The sequence below is a fragment of the Anoplopoma fimbria genome, chromosome 2 (assembly GCF_027596085.1).
Source record: "Anoplopoma fimbria isolate UVic2021 breed Golden Eagle Sablefish chromosome 2, Afim_UVic_2022, whole genome shotgun sequence".
In the NCBI taxonomy this organism is placed as follows: Eukaryota; Metazoa; Chordata; class Actinopteri; order Perciformes; family Anoplopomatidae; genus Anoplopoma; species Anoplopoma fimbria.
In genome coordinates, this window is record NC_072450.1 from 16,954,624 (window position 1) to 16,972,927 (window position 18,304).

The 18,304-nt window shown below is 40.6% G+C and overlaps 1 protein-coding gene across 1 annotated transcript in view; it reads right to left on the reverse strand.

The window, feature by feature from the left end:
- Positions 1 to 11,586, reverse strand: part of si:dkey-234i14.2 (heterogeneous nuclear ribonucleoprotein C) — a 38,539-nt gene extending 26,953 nt beyond the window's left edge. Inside the window, exons 1-2 of the mRNA XM_054613334.1 lie at positions 11,415 to 11,586; positions 7,221 to 7,296 (exon numbers count right to left, since the gene is read on the reverse strand). Coding sequence (XP_054469309.1) covers positions 7,221 to 7,296; positions 11,415 to 11,436 — 98 coding nt within the window. The 5' untranslated portion in view covers positions 11,437 to 11,586. The remainder of the gene's footprint in view (positions 1 to 7,220; positions 7,297 to 11,414) is intronic.
- Positions 11,587 to 18,304: the final 6,718 nt, after the last annotated feature.

Here is an 18,304-nt window from a genome sequence, read left to right on the forward strand (position 1 = left end):
CAGAGACATTGAATCTGTGTGTGCTGGTAAGTGTGAGTGTGTGTGTGTATGTTGAATGTGTGTTTGTGTGTGTGTGTGTGTGTGTGTGTGTGTGTGTGTGTGTGTGTGTGTGTGTGTGTGTGTACAGGGAGCAGGCTCGTCCTTCTGCTGCCCCGGGGGCTCAGAGCCCATTTCCTGTTGTGCAGTGTGATAAGTTTCCCTGTCAGATCCTCCCAGCACCACTATATTTCTGATAAGCTCCACTGCTAGTTTTCCCGACCTCTGGCACTGAGATCAATTTGAGATTGATTCAGAATGCCCTGCTGGGCCGAGCTGGAAGATCAATTTGAGATGGATTGTTCACGCCAGGGGGCCAATGACACGCAGTGCAGTGCTCACTTGCTTTCCCTCCTTTGCTTTCTTCACCCCTCACTCTCCCTGACTGTTATTTCTTTCCCTCTCTGCATTTTTCTCTCGTATCTACTCCTTTCTCTTTCAGATGTTTCACACTGTACTGTTGTGGCTTTGTATTATACCCTGCGTGTCTTTGCATCAATCCTTATTCATGCCTCTTTTTCTACCTCTCCCATCCGCTTCCCTTTTCTCCTCCCAGCGTCGAGTAGGCAGCAAGGATAGAGATGACTTCATTAGCAGGGGGACCAACCCCTGTAGACTGATAAGCCTGCAGGACAGAAGAGATAACTCTTCTGGCTTGGTAACACAGTTGGAAAATGTATGGATAGAAACCAACACCCACACACACTCTCTCTCACACTCACACACACACACACACACACACACACACACACACACACACACACACACACACACACACACACACACACACACACACACACACACACACACACACACACACACACACACACACACACACACACACTAAAATGGCTAGAAAAGTATTTTAATTGTCAGCATGTCCTGAGCTACTGTGTCACTACCGCTGACTCATGACCTTTCTCCACAAAGCATCAGGTCTACAGCATCCATATCACTCTCTCCCTCCTTTCTTCACCGTCTCCTGGTGACATCATCAGTTGTTCTCCGCTGTCTCAAAAGATGTGGCAGTGGCCCTGAAACCAGCAGATGCACTCTCCTCCCTTCTCTGCACAGAGTGACCTTTTCCTCAGCAGTACATCCACCTCTGACTGCACTGACCTTTACCTACAGTACAACCCCCGTCATCTCTCCCAGGAATGGTCTGCAGACGGCAAATTGTCTGTGCATCCATCCACGCAGAGAGAAAGCCGACAAAGAACAGATGGACATAAAAATGAAAATGGCAGTGACACTGTAAAACTGATGCTGAAGTGGAAGTGGAAAGTACAGAGGCAGGCTGAAAACACACTATGAAAGGGTTAAAGTTGTAAGATGAAAACACAGAAAAACACCCAGACCGGACAACACCGTGGTAGCAACTTGTCAATCAAAAGGTAGCCACGCCCTAAAGTATTGCCTGCTTCATCATCCATTTTACACTACATGGGACCATAATTTACAAAATGAACATGATGTTTTATTGAAAAAGATGATGAAAAAGAAGAACATGCAAGTGTGACCACACTTGAAGGTGGTATGACATGAGATGAAATATACAATTGGAAATAAAGGCACACAGTCTTTCCTCGGAGGCACTATGTTGTACACAGAAAAGAGACAAAAGTAGTTGTAAGAAAAAAAACAGATCTTAAGGGACCAGTTTAAATCTGACCTACTTTCTCACCTCCACACATCTGGTAAATCGCTTTTTTACGTGGACGTGCTGGTCGGATTATCGGTTTCAGAAGGTGTGTTGGCAAAATGTATAGTTTTATGTGACACAACATAGTGAGCCAGGCTCTTAAACAAGCACCAAGCTTCTTCTATTATCAGTCAGTGACCTGTTTGGTCACATAGTGTCTGACATGGCTACAACTCAAGCCGTTGCATCTCACAGCAAAAACACTGACACACACTCTCTCAAACTCTCTCTGCACAAGCAGAACTGTCTTGCTATTTTTTAGGAGAAACTAAATGGTGAGAAATTCATCAATGTGAACTGGAGTGCTTTTTAATATAAAATAAATGAACAACCGAAACCGAAGTCAAGCTGCAGGTAATTTTCTTCTATCTGTATTTTGACCCTTGTTTCCCTTCATTGGTTGATCACTAAAACTATCAAATATAAAATATCAAGTAGATGCTGCAATAACTTCTTGTGAAGTCAGCAAACACAAAACATCTGGTTTTATGTCCTGTAAGGAAATGAATGTGGTAGCCTGCCGGATGGTTATCGCAGCATTCAGAGAGTCACACAGTTGTAAGCTCCCACTAGACTCTTGGATGGTTCAGGAGCAACCTGTACACAGTTTATCATCATGACCCGACATCCACTCTATTAAAAGGGTGGAGGGTGGGGGCAGATCCCTAACCCGTTTTTTCTTTTTTAAATTTTTTCAGTCATGTTTTTACAAGCAACAACATGCTATTTCTTCCTATTAACAATACATAAATACGAGTTATAATCTGCCAGTCTGTGGCCCTGCACATTATGCAAACCCCCTTTTTAAAATAAATCTATTACTGTCATGTTTTAAAGAGTCGATCAGGATGTTGTGCATACAGATTTAGCTGTGGGTGTGTGTCATAACAGCTGGCAGCCAGCTGCTGTGTTGTGACAATCAGAGTGATGTCACAGTCCAGCAGAAAATGCTGGTGCATAAAATGGGTGAATTTCAACATCGCTTCCTTAAACAGATTGCCTCCATTTCCCCTTTGCTTTTTCACTGCTTCTGGTGGTTTAACTGATGTCAGCCAGCTGAACCTCAGGGGAGATACACACCAAAAATCTGACATAATAAGTATTGCACGGAAACAAATAAACTCATATTGCCAACTTTAGCTTTATTGATCTGAAAAACTACAGTTCCATTTCCATGAAACTTGGTGCAAGGATAAAGTACGAGCCAAGGATTGTCTATGATTGTCTGAATGTTGTTCGTTACCATAACCAATAAAAATGATGGCCAAGACCATATCAATAAAGACCGAAGTTGTAATTTACCAGAATTGTCTTTTTATTTGTTCTTGCCCTCTTATGTGACCAATTTCCTGTCACCCTCTTGCCCATCTTAGTAATGTCGGTCATCAAATTAGCGTTTAAATACTGGCAGGCTGTGTATTAAACTGAACAGACATCATGACATCATCTCCCACTGCTCCTGGCAGCTCCAGACTTTATACCCTGATGCCTCCACCTCTCCTGCCCCTGTTAGTGTCTATGAGCCTATATGACAGATGGGCCGCTGCGTTGCTTCCATTCAAACTTAAACTTGTCTATGACCCATCCTTCTGATAATTAAAACAGAGTTGAGAAAGCAGAGGAAAAAACACTGAGCAGATGCTCAGTACGCTCTGCCACTTGGTGTTCAGGCCAGTCCCCTCTCCACTGAGATGCAAAATTGAGCAAATAATAAAAGGAGCACTGTAATGATCTGAACACAGGCCGAACATTTCCACAGAGACTTCACATCCATAAACTAATGATCAGTGTTAGAGGATTGCACAAAAATATCAACAAAATGTATTCAGTTCATCTTTGAGTTCAAGTAGATATTTGTGCTAAATTTGAAGAAATTCCCTCAAGGCGTACCAGAGGGATCACCTTTAAGAGAATGAAACGGACGCACTTACAACATGAGAACATAATGCTTACCATCACAGCTGTCACCAGTGCAGAGACATTAAAAAACTGCCTAACTACAGCAGTCTTTTGTCCTGGTTATCCCTTACAGCTTTCTAAGTCATTAGATAACTGTATACACACAAATGCACACCTCTGGGGCCCTTCGTCTAACACCTGAGCCTCCTTATACAGGCCAACACAGTACAGTGAGCTTTTGTAGTAGTGCACTGGAGCGCACAGAGGCCACGGCTGCAGAAGCAGCAGCATCTGGATTGTGAAATGCTTGCCCCTGTTTCTACCACATCCCTCCTTTCACAGCTGGGACTCGCCAAGCTAGAGGGGAACAGTGACGGTCAGAAAGCAAAGACGATAAATGATGACAAAACTCTATGTTCTCAGGGTCACTCTGGAGCAAATGGCCGTGGGGGAGACATATGTGAGAGTGGCAGTGGGAGCAGAGGAAGAGAATGGAAAAACAACATGCCAGCTATCATGATACAAGAAATGACTTTGGCGACATCAAGAGAAATAAAAAGCTTTCATTGAATATAACTGTTAACTTTGAGCTAAATAATCCAACTTTATAGCAATAATAAAATGCTGGCAACCCACACAGGGTTTCACAGCAGATTACATTGCTTGAGCGTCTTAGACATGAGCTGGAAAGTTTGTTCGCAAAGTAATCTAGGCCACAGGCAGTAGTGTTTGTTGGCCAGCTCTGTGAGAACAGTGGGAGGAGGGAGGAAACAGGGCACACTGCTGCCAGACACACAGAGCAGGGTTATTGGAGCCTGGACAGAGAGGCTTTTGGTGGCTGTGTCGCCTTGATTTACATTTGTGACTTTAGCTGTAATGTAGTTTATGTTGCCCGGAAATGATCATGTAGATTGGCTTGTTTTATAATTTTGCTCATCCCTAGAACTCCAAATCCATGAAGTGTTGTGCTGGGAAATAATTCAAACACATTTAGATGCTTTCTTCCAATGAAAATGACAGCTAAACCATTTTGAATGACTTTATATTTTTGCAGTTTTGCAGCTCTAGGGATGGCATAGAGCAGTTCATCTGTTGGTGAAGTTCATTATTCTACACAAAGTGTAGATGTGTTGTAATCTTTATTTAACATTAGGCTCTCTTAATCACATTCACTGTCCTTTAAACTACTGTGTATATAACATTTTCCCATCAGTTTACTTGTAACTGGAAAAGTTGGAAAGGACAAATGAGTAGAATCAAGTTTTTTCTTCGCTTCTATTGACAAAAGAGTGTTGCATAAATGTGACCATGCAAAATAATTTCGAAAGAACTGCACTTTTGGTCGAGTCAACAATTTTTTTATTGATTGCAATGGAATGGTGGATAGACATTCATGATGCCCAGAGGATGAACCCAAATTACTGATAATGAACAAACAAAAAAAGTTTCAAAATTTAATAAAAAGGTTTTCAAGATTGAATTTGATTTTTAAAAAGCTAATTCTTAATACCAGCTAGCAATGCTGGTATTGATTTAGGTCTGTGTGTGTGTGTTTGTTGACACATTTTTGTGAATGTGGTAGCAGCGCAACCGTGCAAAATGCTGTCACGTAGCTTACAGTTGTGTAGTGGAGATCAAAATGAATGATTGACTTTGAAGATGGTCGTGGTTCGAGCATCAGAAGTAGGGGGTAGGAAGTGGTGAAGTGGCCAATGGAGTCCCAATTCAAGCCCCTGGCCGGATTTGGCATCGCGGCTGGTGAGATCCAAACGCAAGATGGTCTACAGTTTTGTATTTGAGTTTTCTTTTTTACAGTTTTTCTCAAACACATTTTTAGAGTTTCAAATCCTTCAAAACTTAATTTCAATCCTGCAAAAACCTTTTTTTATTAGATTTCAAGCTTTCCATACTTTTTTTTTGTCTTTAGAAATATGACATTATATTCACCCAATAAAGTACAGCCTCAAAGAGCCGCTTACATAGCTGGGGACTTTAATCTCGTTCTTTAATGTGTGAACAGGCTGGACAAGCTCTTAGATTGGTTTAGCCGACTTGATGTGTCCATAAACCTGAAACGGCAACAGAGAGCCAACTTTAAGTTCTCAGGCTATATCAGAGCTGCTACCTCAGGTGTAGTTCATCTGTTGTTAGTCATGTGTGTGTGTGTGTGTGTGTGTGTGTGTGTGTGTGTGTGTGTGTGTGTGCGTGCGTGCGTGCGTGCGTGCGTGCGTGCGTGCGTGTGTGTGTTTGTGTGTGTATTGTATGACTAACCTCATTAATGCAAGGCTGCACGCTGTTGAATAACTACATGGTGGAATAGGCAAATAACGTTTGGGGGTTTAAGGTTTAAGGGAGTGGAGGAGATAGCGCAAGCAGAGATTAACTGGTTTGAAGGACATGCTGGGGACATAATGTCCCATACTGCGATATGTATAACTCTGCATGCTACTGTATGCAATGATGGAACCGGCACAGGGACAGGAAATGGAGCTGCCAGGAATGAAAAAAATAAATCAGTATTTATAGTGGAGCTCGACACATATGTCCCAGTTATGCAGAATAATAATGAGATTTACTGATTTGGCTCAGGACAAACAAGTTGGCATCAATATTATTACATGTTAATATTCATTTCCTATTCTTCTTTGTAATTCAAACCTATTTTGCATCCTGGCGTGCTCGGGTGGATGTCCTGCAAAGCCTTTCAATACTATTTATTATGTTTACCCCAGTTGCTTTAACCGGAATATCTCTCCTCTCAATATAACATTGTCAGCAAAAAGCCTTGTAAGCCTTTTCACAGCAATTACATTTTTTTTTTTTTTACATCTGTGAAAGTGGAACTAAAAGTATGTTTACAGGAACTCAATAACATATTGATATTTTTGCAGTAACAGTGAATTTCTCATGTGATGTTTTCTAAGGGCCTTGCTTTGTTTTCCACGTCCATTTGTGTATGAAGGATTACACTGTATGTGGACATCCAGTGAACATATAGGAGAAAATGCATTGTCAGAGTCTGTGGTTTGTGCTCATAGAAGAGATGAAGATAAAGACCTACTGAGCTGCAGCGAGAGTAAGAGTTGCAGTTCAAGGAGATAATTGAAGGTAAAAGTAATGAAAGCCAAGAGTTTTAAAACTATTAAACTATGAAATAAAAGTGAATATATTTGAAAATTCTTAACTATAATAACCTTCAGTCCACACACTGTTGTCTCTCCCACTGCCCTCCATTCTTTTTGCCAGCTATCTAAGCACACAGTTAATGTTAGTGTAGCACCACGGCACTGTATTGAAGCGCCCGCAATAAACAGTAATCAGCTCCTGTCATATGTGTGCACTACATCAACAGAGAGATTAAAACATTGATGGATGGAGACAGCACCTCTGGCTAGAATCAATAGCAGCTTACATACACAGCTGGTATGAAGCTAATAACGTATAATGCAGCATTGATTGCCACGCTGAGGTGCAGCCATTGAGTTACCGATAAAAGGTTGCAGCAAATAATAGAACGCATGATTATCTCAGAGTGTGTGGAGGCATGAGTGTGTGTCTGTGTGTGTAGGGGTTTTATACTCACCCATAAATGGTGTTGCTGGCCCTCTTACTCGCTGCCCTGGAGCGGCTGGACTTCAACTCTCCACTCATGCTCATGTCTGCATGGAAGAGCAGCCAATTAACCTTGTACTGATACAGTAAAGAGCATCAAAATAACACAACACAGCAGGGGTGCAAAGCACCAGGAAGAACATTCGGATAAATATCTAACCTGCAAAGCACTCTGACTTGTCTGGCCATGTTTATCATACACCCTAGTTTACTCATTATTTGAGCAAAATTAACCTAAACTGCTGCACTTGCTGTCATCATTTGACATGATAATGACTTTAGGGCTGGCTAAGACCGACAGTCATTGTTTTTCACATAAATCTATCATCCATCACTTTCTGTTGATTGCTTCTGCCACTCTGAGCCAGCTGTTCACCTCCATGTTTGTCTCCAGTCTGCAAGCGTACATCAGAAATGTGGTGTAGCTTTAGACTTCAGTCTCAAAAGCCAAACCCCATCTCTCCTGCAAACATGTTCCAATGGGCCAATTAACCACGGGCCATCTTGATTACAGGATATGCCAACAGCTCACTGCCCATGTTGGTCGGGGCTCACCAGTGATTTTCCAAAGGTGAGTGTGAAAGAGAGAATTAAAAAGTGAAGGAGTAAAAAGAGGAGGAGAGGAGAGGCGGCCGGTCTGACATGGACAGATGGGTGGTGAATGGAGTGTGACTGGGCCAGCTGCACGTACACTCACTCAGCGTGACTGTCAAATGGCTGGAAGCTACAATTAATAAAGTATGGGTTTGAATGTGTGAAAAGAAATTTAGACACGTGTATGTGCCTTTACCTCCCACAGCAGAGATAATTTCCTGAATTTTTTTGTGAAACAGTGACCTGTTTCTCTGTAGCCAACTCTGCTGGTGAGGAACTGGCCCCCACTGCTGACAACTTAACTATTACTTGCCTGAGCTGAGCATACATGCAAACTACTACTGTGACTGTGTTGTTGATATGAGGACTATAGAAACAAATTAAATATATCGACATGTTTTAAACACATACAAACATATTAAAGTGGAAAGATTTGTTTGAATAATTATGGCATTTCAAAAGATATGTGAACCATATGATAACTATTCTATTTTAATATAATGCTCAAACAAGCAGGGCAATTAACTCTTAATTTCACAACAATTTCAGTAAGTCGTAATGCAGCCTCTAAGACCAGAAAAGGATTTACTCTAAGTGATACGATATTATTACAATTATTACTGGAAATTTCATCATGTTGCCTGCTTCTACTTGCCATACTTTTTATGTGCTAGTGTAATATTTTAATGTGGCATGTAACTACATCTTCCTCCACTATGACAATAGAGAATAATAGCTAAACACATCTTTAAATACATACTGAACAGTTCCTCATCTACATAGATTGGGGCTGAAGTGATTGTATTGCAGAAGGAAACAAAACTGAGTTTTATATTGTGTTTTCTGAGCAATGTGTTAAAATGACACAATTTGTGTGTGGAAAACTGATTCCTGACTTTTGAAAGCTTATTTACTTTTCCAGTGGTATGTTTTCCCAACACTGATGTTGGGATGAATCAAAGACAATTGTTGTACATTACATTGCATATCAGGAACAAGTCCAAGAGACTCCAGTATAGGTAGAAATGAAACAGTAGTTAAGTAGACAGCATGTTTGTAAAATATAAGCAAAGGGCACCAGAGGACACATCAAGGTCAAACATGATCAGCCATGATGAGTAAGAAAGCCTCAGGTTTCAATGGATGTAAGGCTGAGTGCCAGACTAAATACCGAGCCAAAGAGAGAGACGGATTAAACATACCACCTGGAAACAAAATAACACCATAACATCATGGAAAAGCTTTTTGTATTCTAAATTATTCTGCATCTCTAAAGAAGGCCTTTGAAGACTCCGGTCAGTCAGTCAGAATCCACCCTGCTGAAGTGTCCTTGAATTTTCTACAAGCTCCATGAAAGCTGCTCTGTCTGAACCTGTGCTTTCACCTCCCTGCACACACTTAAAAGACAACTCTCTTATCAGGGCCAACTATTAATTATCTTTTTAATCACTACCTATTAGGCTTCAGGTGATTCATGTATGCAACAGTAACACTCAAGAACAAAACATCAAGACAGTCAAGGACTCTGCTGAAACACATGAATAGGGGGAATTCGTGCACAGAATGCATTTTATGTTCACAGACCTTTTTGGCAAGCAGCCTCATTTTCTGTGCAAACACAAGTGCGCACACACACACACACACACACACACACACACACACACACACACACACACACACACACACACACACACACACACACACACACACACACACACACACACACACACACACACACACACACACATACATTACTACCGCTTCCCCCAGAATTTCATTCTTGCCAGTAAGAAATCCTCCACCATGAATTGACTTAAAGCCTGACACTCACACAAACACACACCCTGAAAACTGTTAACATAGTAACGCGCATAGGAAGATGTAATTGCCTGCTGTACGTTCTTATAATCTGTGCACTTTGAAGTCACTGATGTGTGGAAGATCGGATAATAACACAATCAGATAAAAGAAACGCTCAATTTTCTGTCTTATATCATCATTTATTTTTTTTCTTGATTTTTCCATTTTTTATGCAATGGGTTGAACTGCATCCTTAAATTGTTGATATGTTTGTCTGTTAATCTCTTAATTACGCAACTGATTTTTGAGCAGAACACAAATGCTCAGGCCGATGACTGACACAAATATTTTCTGTGGTATTCCAAACATTCCACCCAAAAAGACACATAATAAAGCCATTATGACTAAACGCCTATGCAACAATCATCTAAACTAGGGCAACTGGGATTGAAGAATTGATTTCACTTTAACTGGCTTTGGCAGATTTATGAAACTATTTCATACTTTGATGAAAAATTAGGCAGCTTTTTTGTTCTTTCCTTTTTTTGTATTGTACATGTTCCTTTATTTGTGCCAGAACTTTGATTCTATGTGGTAAAGACCTTGCTTTGTTGCCACACTTTCTATTTGCAACCTGCTATACATTTTGCTGATGTTTTAAACATTTCATAGATCAGAAAAGAGGCCTGAATACACTCACAGCTTTTTAGTCCTCTCTTTCCTCAAAGTTTATTAATCAGGCCACAGTCTCGCACTCTACATATAATGAGAAAGTAGTTTGTCAAATAAGGATTTAAAAGCGCAGCGTGCATGCTTCTTGCTGTCATGCTGAATCCTCTCTATGTCATGCACTGCAAGTGACCTCAGGTCAGACTTAAAGCCAAGCGGCATGACGTTTTATATTTCTCTCTGAAGGCTAAATGCAGAGCAATTGCTGGCTTAACTGTCAACATAAAACATGGAAAATAACGCACAGATTTATAAAACAAAGCTGATAGAAAACATATGAAAGGTTGATATGAATACATTGAATGTTGAGACCAGAGGTGCTGATGTGAGCAAGAAAAGTTTCTCTATCAACAGCAGCAAAAAAGGAGGTGAATGAACAGTAGAGTTTCACTGTAGAGTCTTTCATCTTGTATTGTACACTTTACTAGAGGCTTAACAGAAATGCAGCTTTGTAAGAAGACTGCTGTTTCTGAATTATTTTGGAAGTTGTGAGGAGATTTTGCAGCTCAGATGAGCCTACAAATGAAATGCCCTATTCATATTTAACGGCTGGGGGGGGAAAAGGCACGCTTTAGTCCATCATTAGACATAAAAAGGCTTTGTACGTTTCTCTTTCACAAGCCTTTATGCCCAGAGAGTAAGTGCTGACCTTGCCAATGTGAGAGACAGATATACCTACACAGTTTTAATGAAGTTGTCATAAACAACTCTAAATGCATAACATTGTTTACATCCTAACCCAGAACATTTCACAGATCCTTTTCAAAACCACCACCTGATTGGGTCAATGTGTGGTTATGGACAAAGAGAGAAAAACAGCTCTGGGGCAAAAGTGAAGATGAACCTGGGATTCAGACTAGCTAACAGGCTTATTCTATGAACAGAGAGGCTTGTATTAGGGAAGGCAGAAGATGGGAGGGTAGGGCACACAATGAGAGGCACAGTGGAAAATATTGTCTTTCGGACACACAGTGCTGCATGCAAACATCCACTCATACATGTATAAACACACACGCATGGGGATAAACAATCGTATACTCACATCTTGGGCTGAACAGGGTCATATCAGGGATGCAAAACAACCAGGAAACTGAGAGACTCTAGAGCTAGCCGAGGATTTCTTTGCTTCTCTCTTGCAACTCTCTTTTTGCGTCCTCACTCTTGCTGTGTGTGTGTATGTGTGTATGTGTGTGTATGTGTGTGCGCTGAAGCTGTCGTTCGGCTAACTGCTGTGATACTACTGAGTCAGTAACAAACCAGCTAGAAAAGCACCAATGGGATGTACCAAATGTTTTCCGATGGCAGGGGTGCACAGGGTTGCACTGGGCTGTTCCATTAGCGGGAGAACTGGCAGGAGGATTGGATGAGTGTGCAGCTGGTTTCCCCTCAGCAACAGGAGCTTGGCTGGAGCTCAGGGCATACACATTCCAGCCAGGCGAAGAGGAAGCTGCCAGTGTGTGTGTGTGTGTGTGTGTGTGTGTGTGTGTGTGTGTGTGTGTGTGTGTGTGTGTGTGTGTGTGTGTGTGTGTGTGTGTGTGTGTGTGTGTGTGTGTGTGTGTGTGTGTGTGTGTGTGTGTGTGTGTCTTAATAGACATGTCAAAGAACAGGGACTTGAAGACACACAGATGTGCACCTCACACTGACAATGTACAGACTGACAGACTATTCATTCACAGTATGAAACATGCACAAGGGGATTCGTAGGAATAAAGAGACTTGACATGTTTTAAGAGGATCATTTATGTATTAATTAATGATTATGAGAGACATTCATTGATTAATATAGGATACACACTGGATATACACACACATGTCCTGGGTCGATATTTGAAACCAAACATGAAAAGATTTACAAGGAGGGCAACAACTGCAGTCTCACTATACAATTTTAACTTGAAAATGCTCAGACAAGCAGTGACTTAATCTCCTCACCAAACTTCAACTATATTGAATAGGTGAGCTACTTAAACAAACTTAAGCTTTTAACGAATCTCCATCATTGTTATTTCATTTCACAATGTTAATTCCACCATTGAGACCTTGATTATAATTAATACAGCATCTGAAAACGCACCCAGCTGAATCACTTTTAACACATTGTAAACTGTGCATGCTGTTTAATCGTTGCTCCATTTTTGTTGTGCGGTAGTTGGAGCGAGAATACACCTGAGGGTATTTAATCTTTCTGGCTCCTGAGGAGAGGCTTTCATGAGGGTTTAATTAGCTTCTTTAACAACTGACACAGAGTAAGACTGGCTGTAAAACAAACTTTAATCTTGGTAAAATGATTATTACCTCTTTTCACACTTGGCACAATTGCATTATTAAACTGTTAACCCTTGCATATCTGTGCTCTAATGTGAAGAGCAGTGTTTCTGTTGTATTATAAAATATGAAGACCTTTGTGATCTTGATGCTGATGGGTGCTTTTAGATTCAGTAATTGTTTTTTTGTTTGCTTTCATATGCGAGTCAATGACATCCTGTATCAAAATATTTGAACCCAGATTAACATAAAGCCATACTGGCATGATGCAAACATGGCATGTTTGCATTTAAGATAATGATATACTGCCTGAGTAATTCCTTAAAACAAACAGTAACCAAGCTGCCTTATGCGGGTGCAGCCTTCTCAACTCAGATGTATTTGCTGACATTCATATAATATGTTAGGTCTTGACCAAGAACATAAGGATAAAATAGCAGAGCAGTGACTGAATGAGGAGGCGGAGCAATAGTTAAAGTATTCTATAAAATCCATGTAAACTGTGGAAATTTTCTTTCTTGTTCACAACCAACACATAGAAGACACATCAGCCGACAAAAATGATCAATAATATCAGTGAATAATGCCATCAAAAAGGCCACCATGCACTGTTAGGAGGTCGTGGTTATTTCACGAATTTCTGTGAGACCAGGTTATCCCAGAGGGCACTTGTGATTTCCCCCGCGGTAATGACGCCACATACACACTATTCATAATGCTGCAAATGTAAGGAGTTTCATCAGTGGGCCATTGGCTCAATCACCATTGTGTTACCTCATTCAGCAATAGACAGTGAATGCTGAAGATGCCAGTAGTGTCACAGCAGCCCACCATGGATGTATGATGATACAAGTACCAAGATTCGTTCCACCCAGTGTTTAGGCTACCACTGATTTATTAAGAGAGCTTGATGTAGCAGGACAGCCAATTCTCCAAAAAATCCCCTGTGGTCCATTTTCCCCATATAGATACTGTAAAAAATACGACATTAAACTTTGTATAACACTATTCATACAAGAAATGCAGCACAATGTGCTTTACAATAGAAGAAGATAGACATAGAATGCATAAAAAAACTCCAGTGGAGGTTATTTGAGACCGGTCTACTAACCCAGTGTTAGAATGAAAGAGAATTAAGATATATATTGAATACATATTTACTGGAGTAAAATATGTGAGTACTTATTCTACCACTGTATAACTGACATAATGAATCAGATTGTAATAATTATAAGATTATTGTTTATTCATGTATTTGCTAGTTTTATTCAGATTTGTTAGAAAAAGGGGTTTCTGGGCCAGACAGCATCACATGAACTACAGTTCAAACTGTGACCACATTGCTAAACCTGCAGCACAGCCCAGCATTGCTGCTCCTGGCAGCTTGTTAAGCACACAGGAAATCAGGGACATGTACAGTCAGTTCTCTATATGTGCAAGAGCCTACACCAAACATAAATGCACTCACACTATTCATACATTTCTAGACTCTGGGAGAAAGGTTCCTCCTCGTACTGTATTTGTTTATGGCTATGACTTTCATCCAGTTTTTCCAGATCAGTGCATTCGGGTTCACTGTCAGCTTTCAGAAGAATTAAAAAGAGAAAGAGTAGAGATGCGAGGGGGTAAGAGAGGGAGGGAGAGAAGGAGTTGAGCAGAACCTGGCTTAATGCAGCACAGCTGACTGACTCACCCTAAACAGAAAGGGCTGAGGGGGGAGGACAATAGCAAAAGAAGAGAAAATTAGCCTGCAGAATGAGAAAATGGTTTGAATGAGTTTAAAAGCACGGGAAACCAAACAAATATGGACCGATATGACAGGATAAAATAATAAGGAAAAATGAAACAAAACAAACAAATTAGAGGTTGAAGATTAAATGAAAAAGATATATATTTTTTTTCCTAAAGAGGTGATATGCATTTATGTTGAAAGGCTATAGGCTGTCGGCCTGCAGAAAGGTTTGTTTTAGTTGACATATTCAAGCTGTGCTTAGCCAACTGACAAATTGAACACATAGCAAAGAATATAGGCTCTGGGCTATAGTGTTGATGAACTCTCATGAGTAGGCAGGCAGTCATGCTGAGGTTCAATAGTCAGCTAGTATTGACTAAAACCAAAATCAATAGGTGGCATACAGTAGACCATCTAAAAAATGTATAACCTCTTCCTGCATGGTAACTTAATTTATAGAAAACAGGCTCCATTTCTGTTGTTTGTGCGACAGATCTTGAGAAGACAGATTGACAACTAGAATCCTTACACCCTTTTTCTCCTTCACGCTCACTGCTGCTGTGTTCAGGAACAGAGTCATTTAAAACCAAGTCACTTCTGAATTCTCATAATGATTGAAATGCAAATCTGTTGGAGAAAGAACTGAAAAAAAAGATGTCAAAAGTATAGAGCTCGTTTTGAGCTTTTGACGCCTACAAATCATAGCACAGGGATATTTCTTGCCAGAAATAATGATATACGTACTCACCATAATACACTGTGGGTGTATTAATGTCTTTGCAAAGTTGGATCAATCATCCATCCCTGAACAGTTATGACACAACTTAACAGCATTTGTTATGGTAATTTGAGAACTGAAGATTTTGAGCAATCCTGGTTGCTTATTACGTAGAGTGTTGCAGGGATGACTTATTTTTGTAGACCAACCCCAGAAGTTAGCATCGCACTGCGGTTCCCTTGTCAAAATGCCAATAGGATTTTGGATTATTTCAGAAAATACGCTCTATGTCAAACACAAGTTTATGATACTAACAAGCTATAAACAAACTACTACACATGTTACATGTGCATGATAATACACACTGAGTCTGTCAAGGTGGTATAGTCACCATTTTATAGTATCATTTAGTTACTTCTTAGCAACCACCTTTGTCAAGGCACGTAAAAGCTTTAAAATTCCTGAGAGGAGTTTTTACTGACGTATTTTATATAGTAGAATAAAATGTTTAAATCTCTTAAGTTTGTGTTAACAACATACCTTATTTCAGGCAGCTAACCAAAAACCCTTTCAAAAAACCCAGTGACTTTGAGACAAGGGAACTACAGGTGCAAAAATGTTATTTTATATCCGGGTTTTAGGACCTCTAGTGTAGGAGAGGAGGTGTGAGGAGGCACTCTTACACTCAAACACAACTTCATAATAAAACCATATTTTTTCTGGTAAAACAGGTTAATATAACTCTTAAAAGGCCCTCTAACTAGGATATGTAAACCTATATAGACTGATGGTAGTTCAGCCTAACAGATACAATTTAGAGAATTGCATCACCTGTCAGAGGGCCCAGTAGATTTAGGATTGCACAGCCCATCATACATAAAGGTAAATTCTAGGGGACAGTATACATGTATATAATACAGACGAAATTATCAGTTTTTGGTTCTTGTTTCAGCCGAACTTGATCAGTTCATGAGACGACCTAAATCCAACACACACCCTCCTTTCCTGATTAGCCACTCTCGGTATTCACACCCAGACAGAGAGAGCAGAGCACGAACACCCAATGAAAATCAGTGTTCACCGAGGTATTGCTGTATCTTGACATGATAATCTTCTTTTTAAATGCACCACTGCACTCTTTTCCCCCACCATAGAGCACCGCAGACAGATCATACATTATCATCGAGTGCCTTTCTCTTTCCTTCCCCTTCTCTCTCCGTGTCACACCCACCGACTCCCTCTCACATCGTCTTCCCCCGCCGCTCTCTCTAGCTGGAGTGTCTCAGTGTGAAAACCTCATTATGTTGTGCTACTGGACCTGCAAACTAAATTGGACAGAGAGCTATAGTCCGGGTTTGAGCCAGTGTGTGTTTGTGTGAGTGTGGATGAATGGACATATATGCCTGTTTGTGTGTGTGCAGGCCCCTGTATGTGTATCAGTGGTGAATAAATCAGGAAGGGCTCCATCAGGGTGATAGTGCCCAGGTGGTGAGATTTTCCCCTTTTTGTGCTTTGGGTAACTGTGGCAGCAGCTTGATTTGGCTAGGCTGATAAAAAGAGACCTGCAGCCAGCTACACATTTCACAACACTTTGACTGGCACCTCAGTCACTCTGCTTTGCTGCCGGCCCTCAGCTATTTCACTTAACAGACTTTAGAGAGATAATAACCATTCTTTAGCACCACTGGGTCTTTTTTCATTCAGTTTGTGAATAAATACATATTACTAGAGGAACAAAGTATTATTTTGTATTTTATTGGCTTTTAATGGAGAAACATCAACAAAACATTGGAGTCAAATCTTTGTTCTGTTTTGAATGAAAATTGTGGGCCAGTGCACAGTGCTGTAAAACAGGGAATTAGACAGTGTCTTTGTTGTTAGGATCTGGCTTTAATGCTGGTAACTTGAATGTGAGATAACAGTGTCTACACTGTCCAGTCTGATATCTGTTTTGGATGAAGCTGTCTCTCCCTGGAGCATTTCTCGGATACAGAACACACACACTGACTGTACTCTGTTTCCAAACTTCTGATGTATTGAACAAAGAAAGCTGGCCTGACGACGAACATAGCAGGTTCCTCAGAGGATAATCCAATTTTTATTGGCCAGCCTCTGACGAAGCAATCAGAAGGTGGATTCAACAATGCTCAGAGATTGGGAGAGTGTTAAACTCAGTTAACTTTGCATTAGTGCCTCTTTCCTTGGGTCGTGCTGTGAGACAGACACTATAGAGAGTGTGGCTGAACTGAGTAGCATTACCCAACAGCCCCATTCATCATCCTCCACAGCCCGTTCTGTCTGCGTCATGGATAGCCTTGTTCATTCAGACTGCCCAGCTGTGACGAAAAAAAAAAATCCCTCTTAACTCACTGGAGGTTTCTGAACAAATACCAGAAAAAAAATACTACATAGGACACATATTTGCACTCATGTATGTTGAATTTGCTGTAATTTTCACTACAGAAATCTGTACTATAGGCCTATTAGTGTTTAGAAACACAGCAATGTGTGGAGTGTATACGTGGTATTTTGCTGTCTTATTGGGGTCAGCATCATATCCATTAAATTCATGCAAATGAAACATTCCAACTGCTGTTGTAAATGAGTACCAAGTACAGACAAGCTGACCACAGAGTGTATCTGAGGGCAGCAGGACTCTGAGAGTCAGATAAACTAGCTTATGAGGTTAACACAGTGTGAAATCTGGATGCGGAAAAAAAGGCCAGACTTTCCCCTCCCCAAAAAGCTACCACTGAGAGTAAACAAGGTTGTTGTCCAGAGAGAAGTGGGAACAGCTGCTGGCTTGGGAAATAGTTTTCCTTTTCATGAGCTCCATATTACAAAGGAGCAAAACACTGCCATGTAGCTTCAGTGTTGATCAAAATGCATAAAGGATCTTACAGTGAAATGATTCACCATAAATTTCATTCAGGATTGTTGGTCGTGTCAATTTATGGTTTATGTCAGCAGTTCTAGTGGGACTTCAGCTGTTGCTATTTTGAATTTTATTTGTATTTAGCCTCTTGCTTTTGAATTATCTTACTGTGTTTCATTTCCCTCTTATCTGGATTTTACCTCTCTGCTTCTAACCGTCAGTTTGGGGACATTTTACTGAACTTTTGGCTCCACGACCTTGGGGAAATGCTGGAAAAGTGCTAGTCGCTCTGCAACCTTGACTATGGTTATATTGTTATAATTGTTCTCTGGAATTTGCATA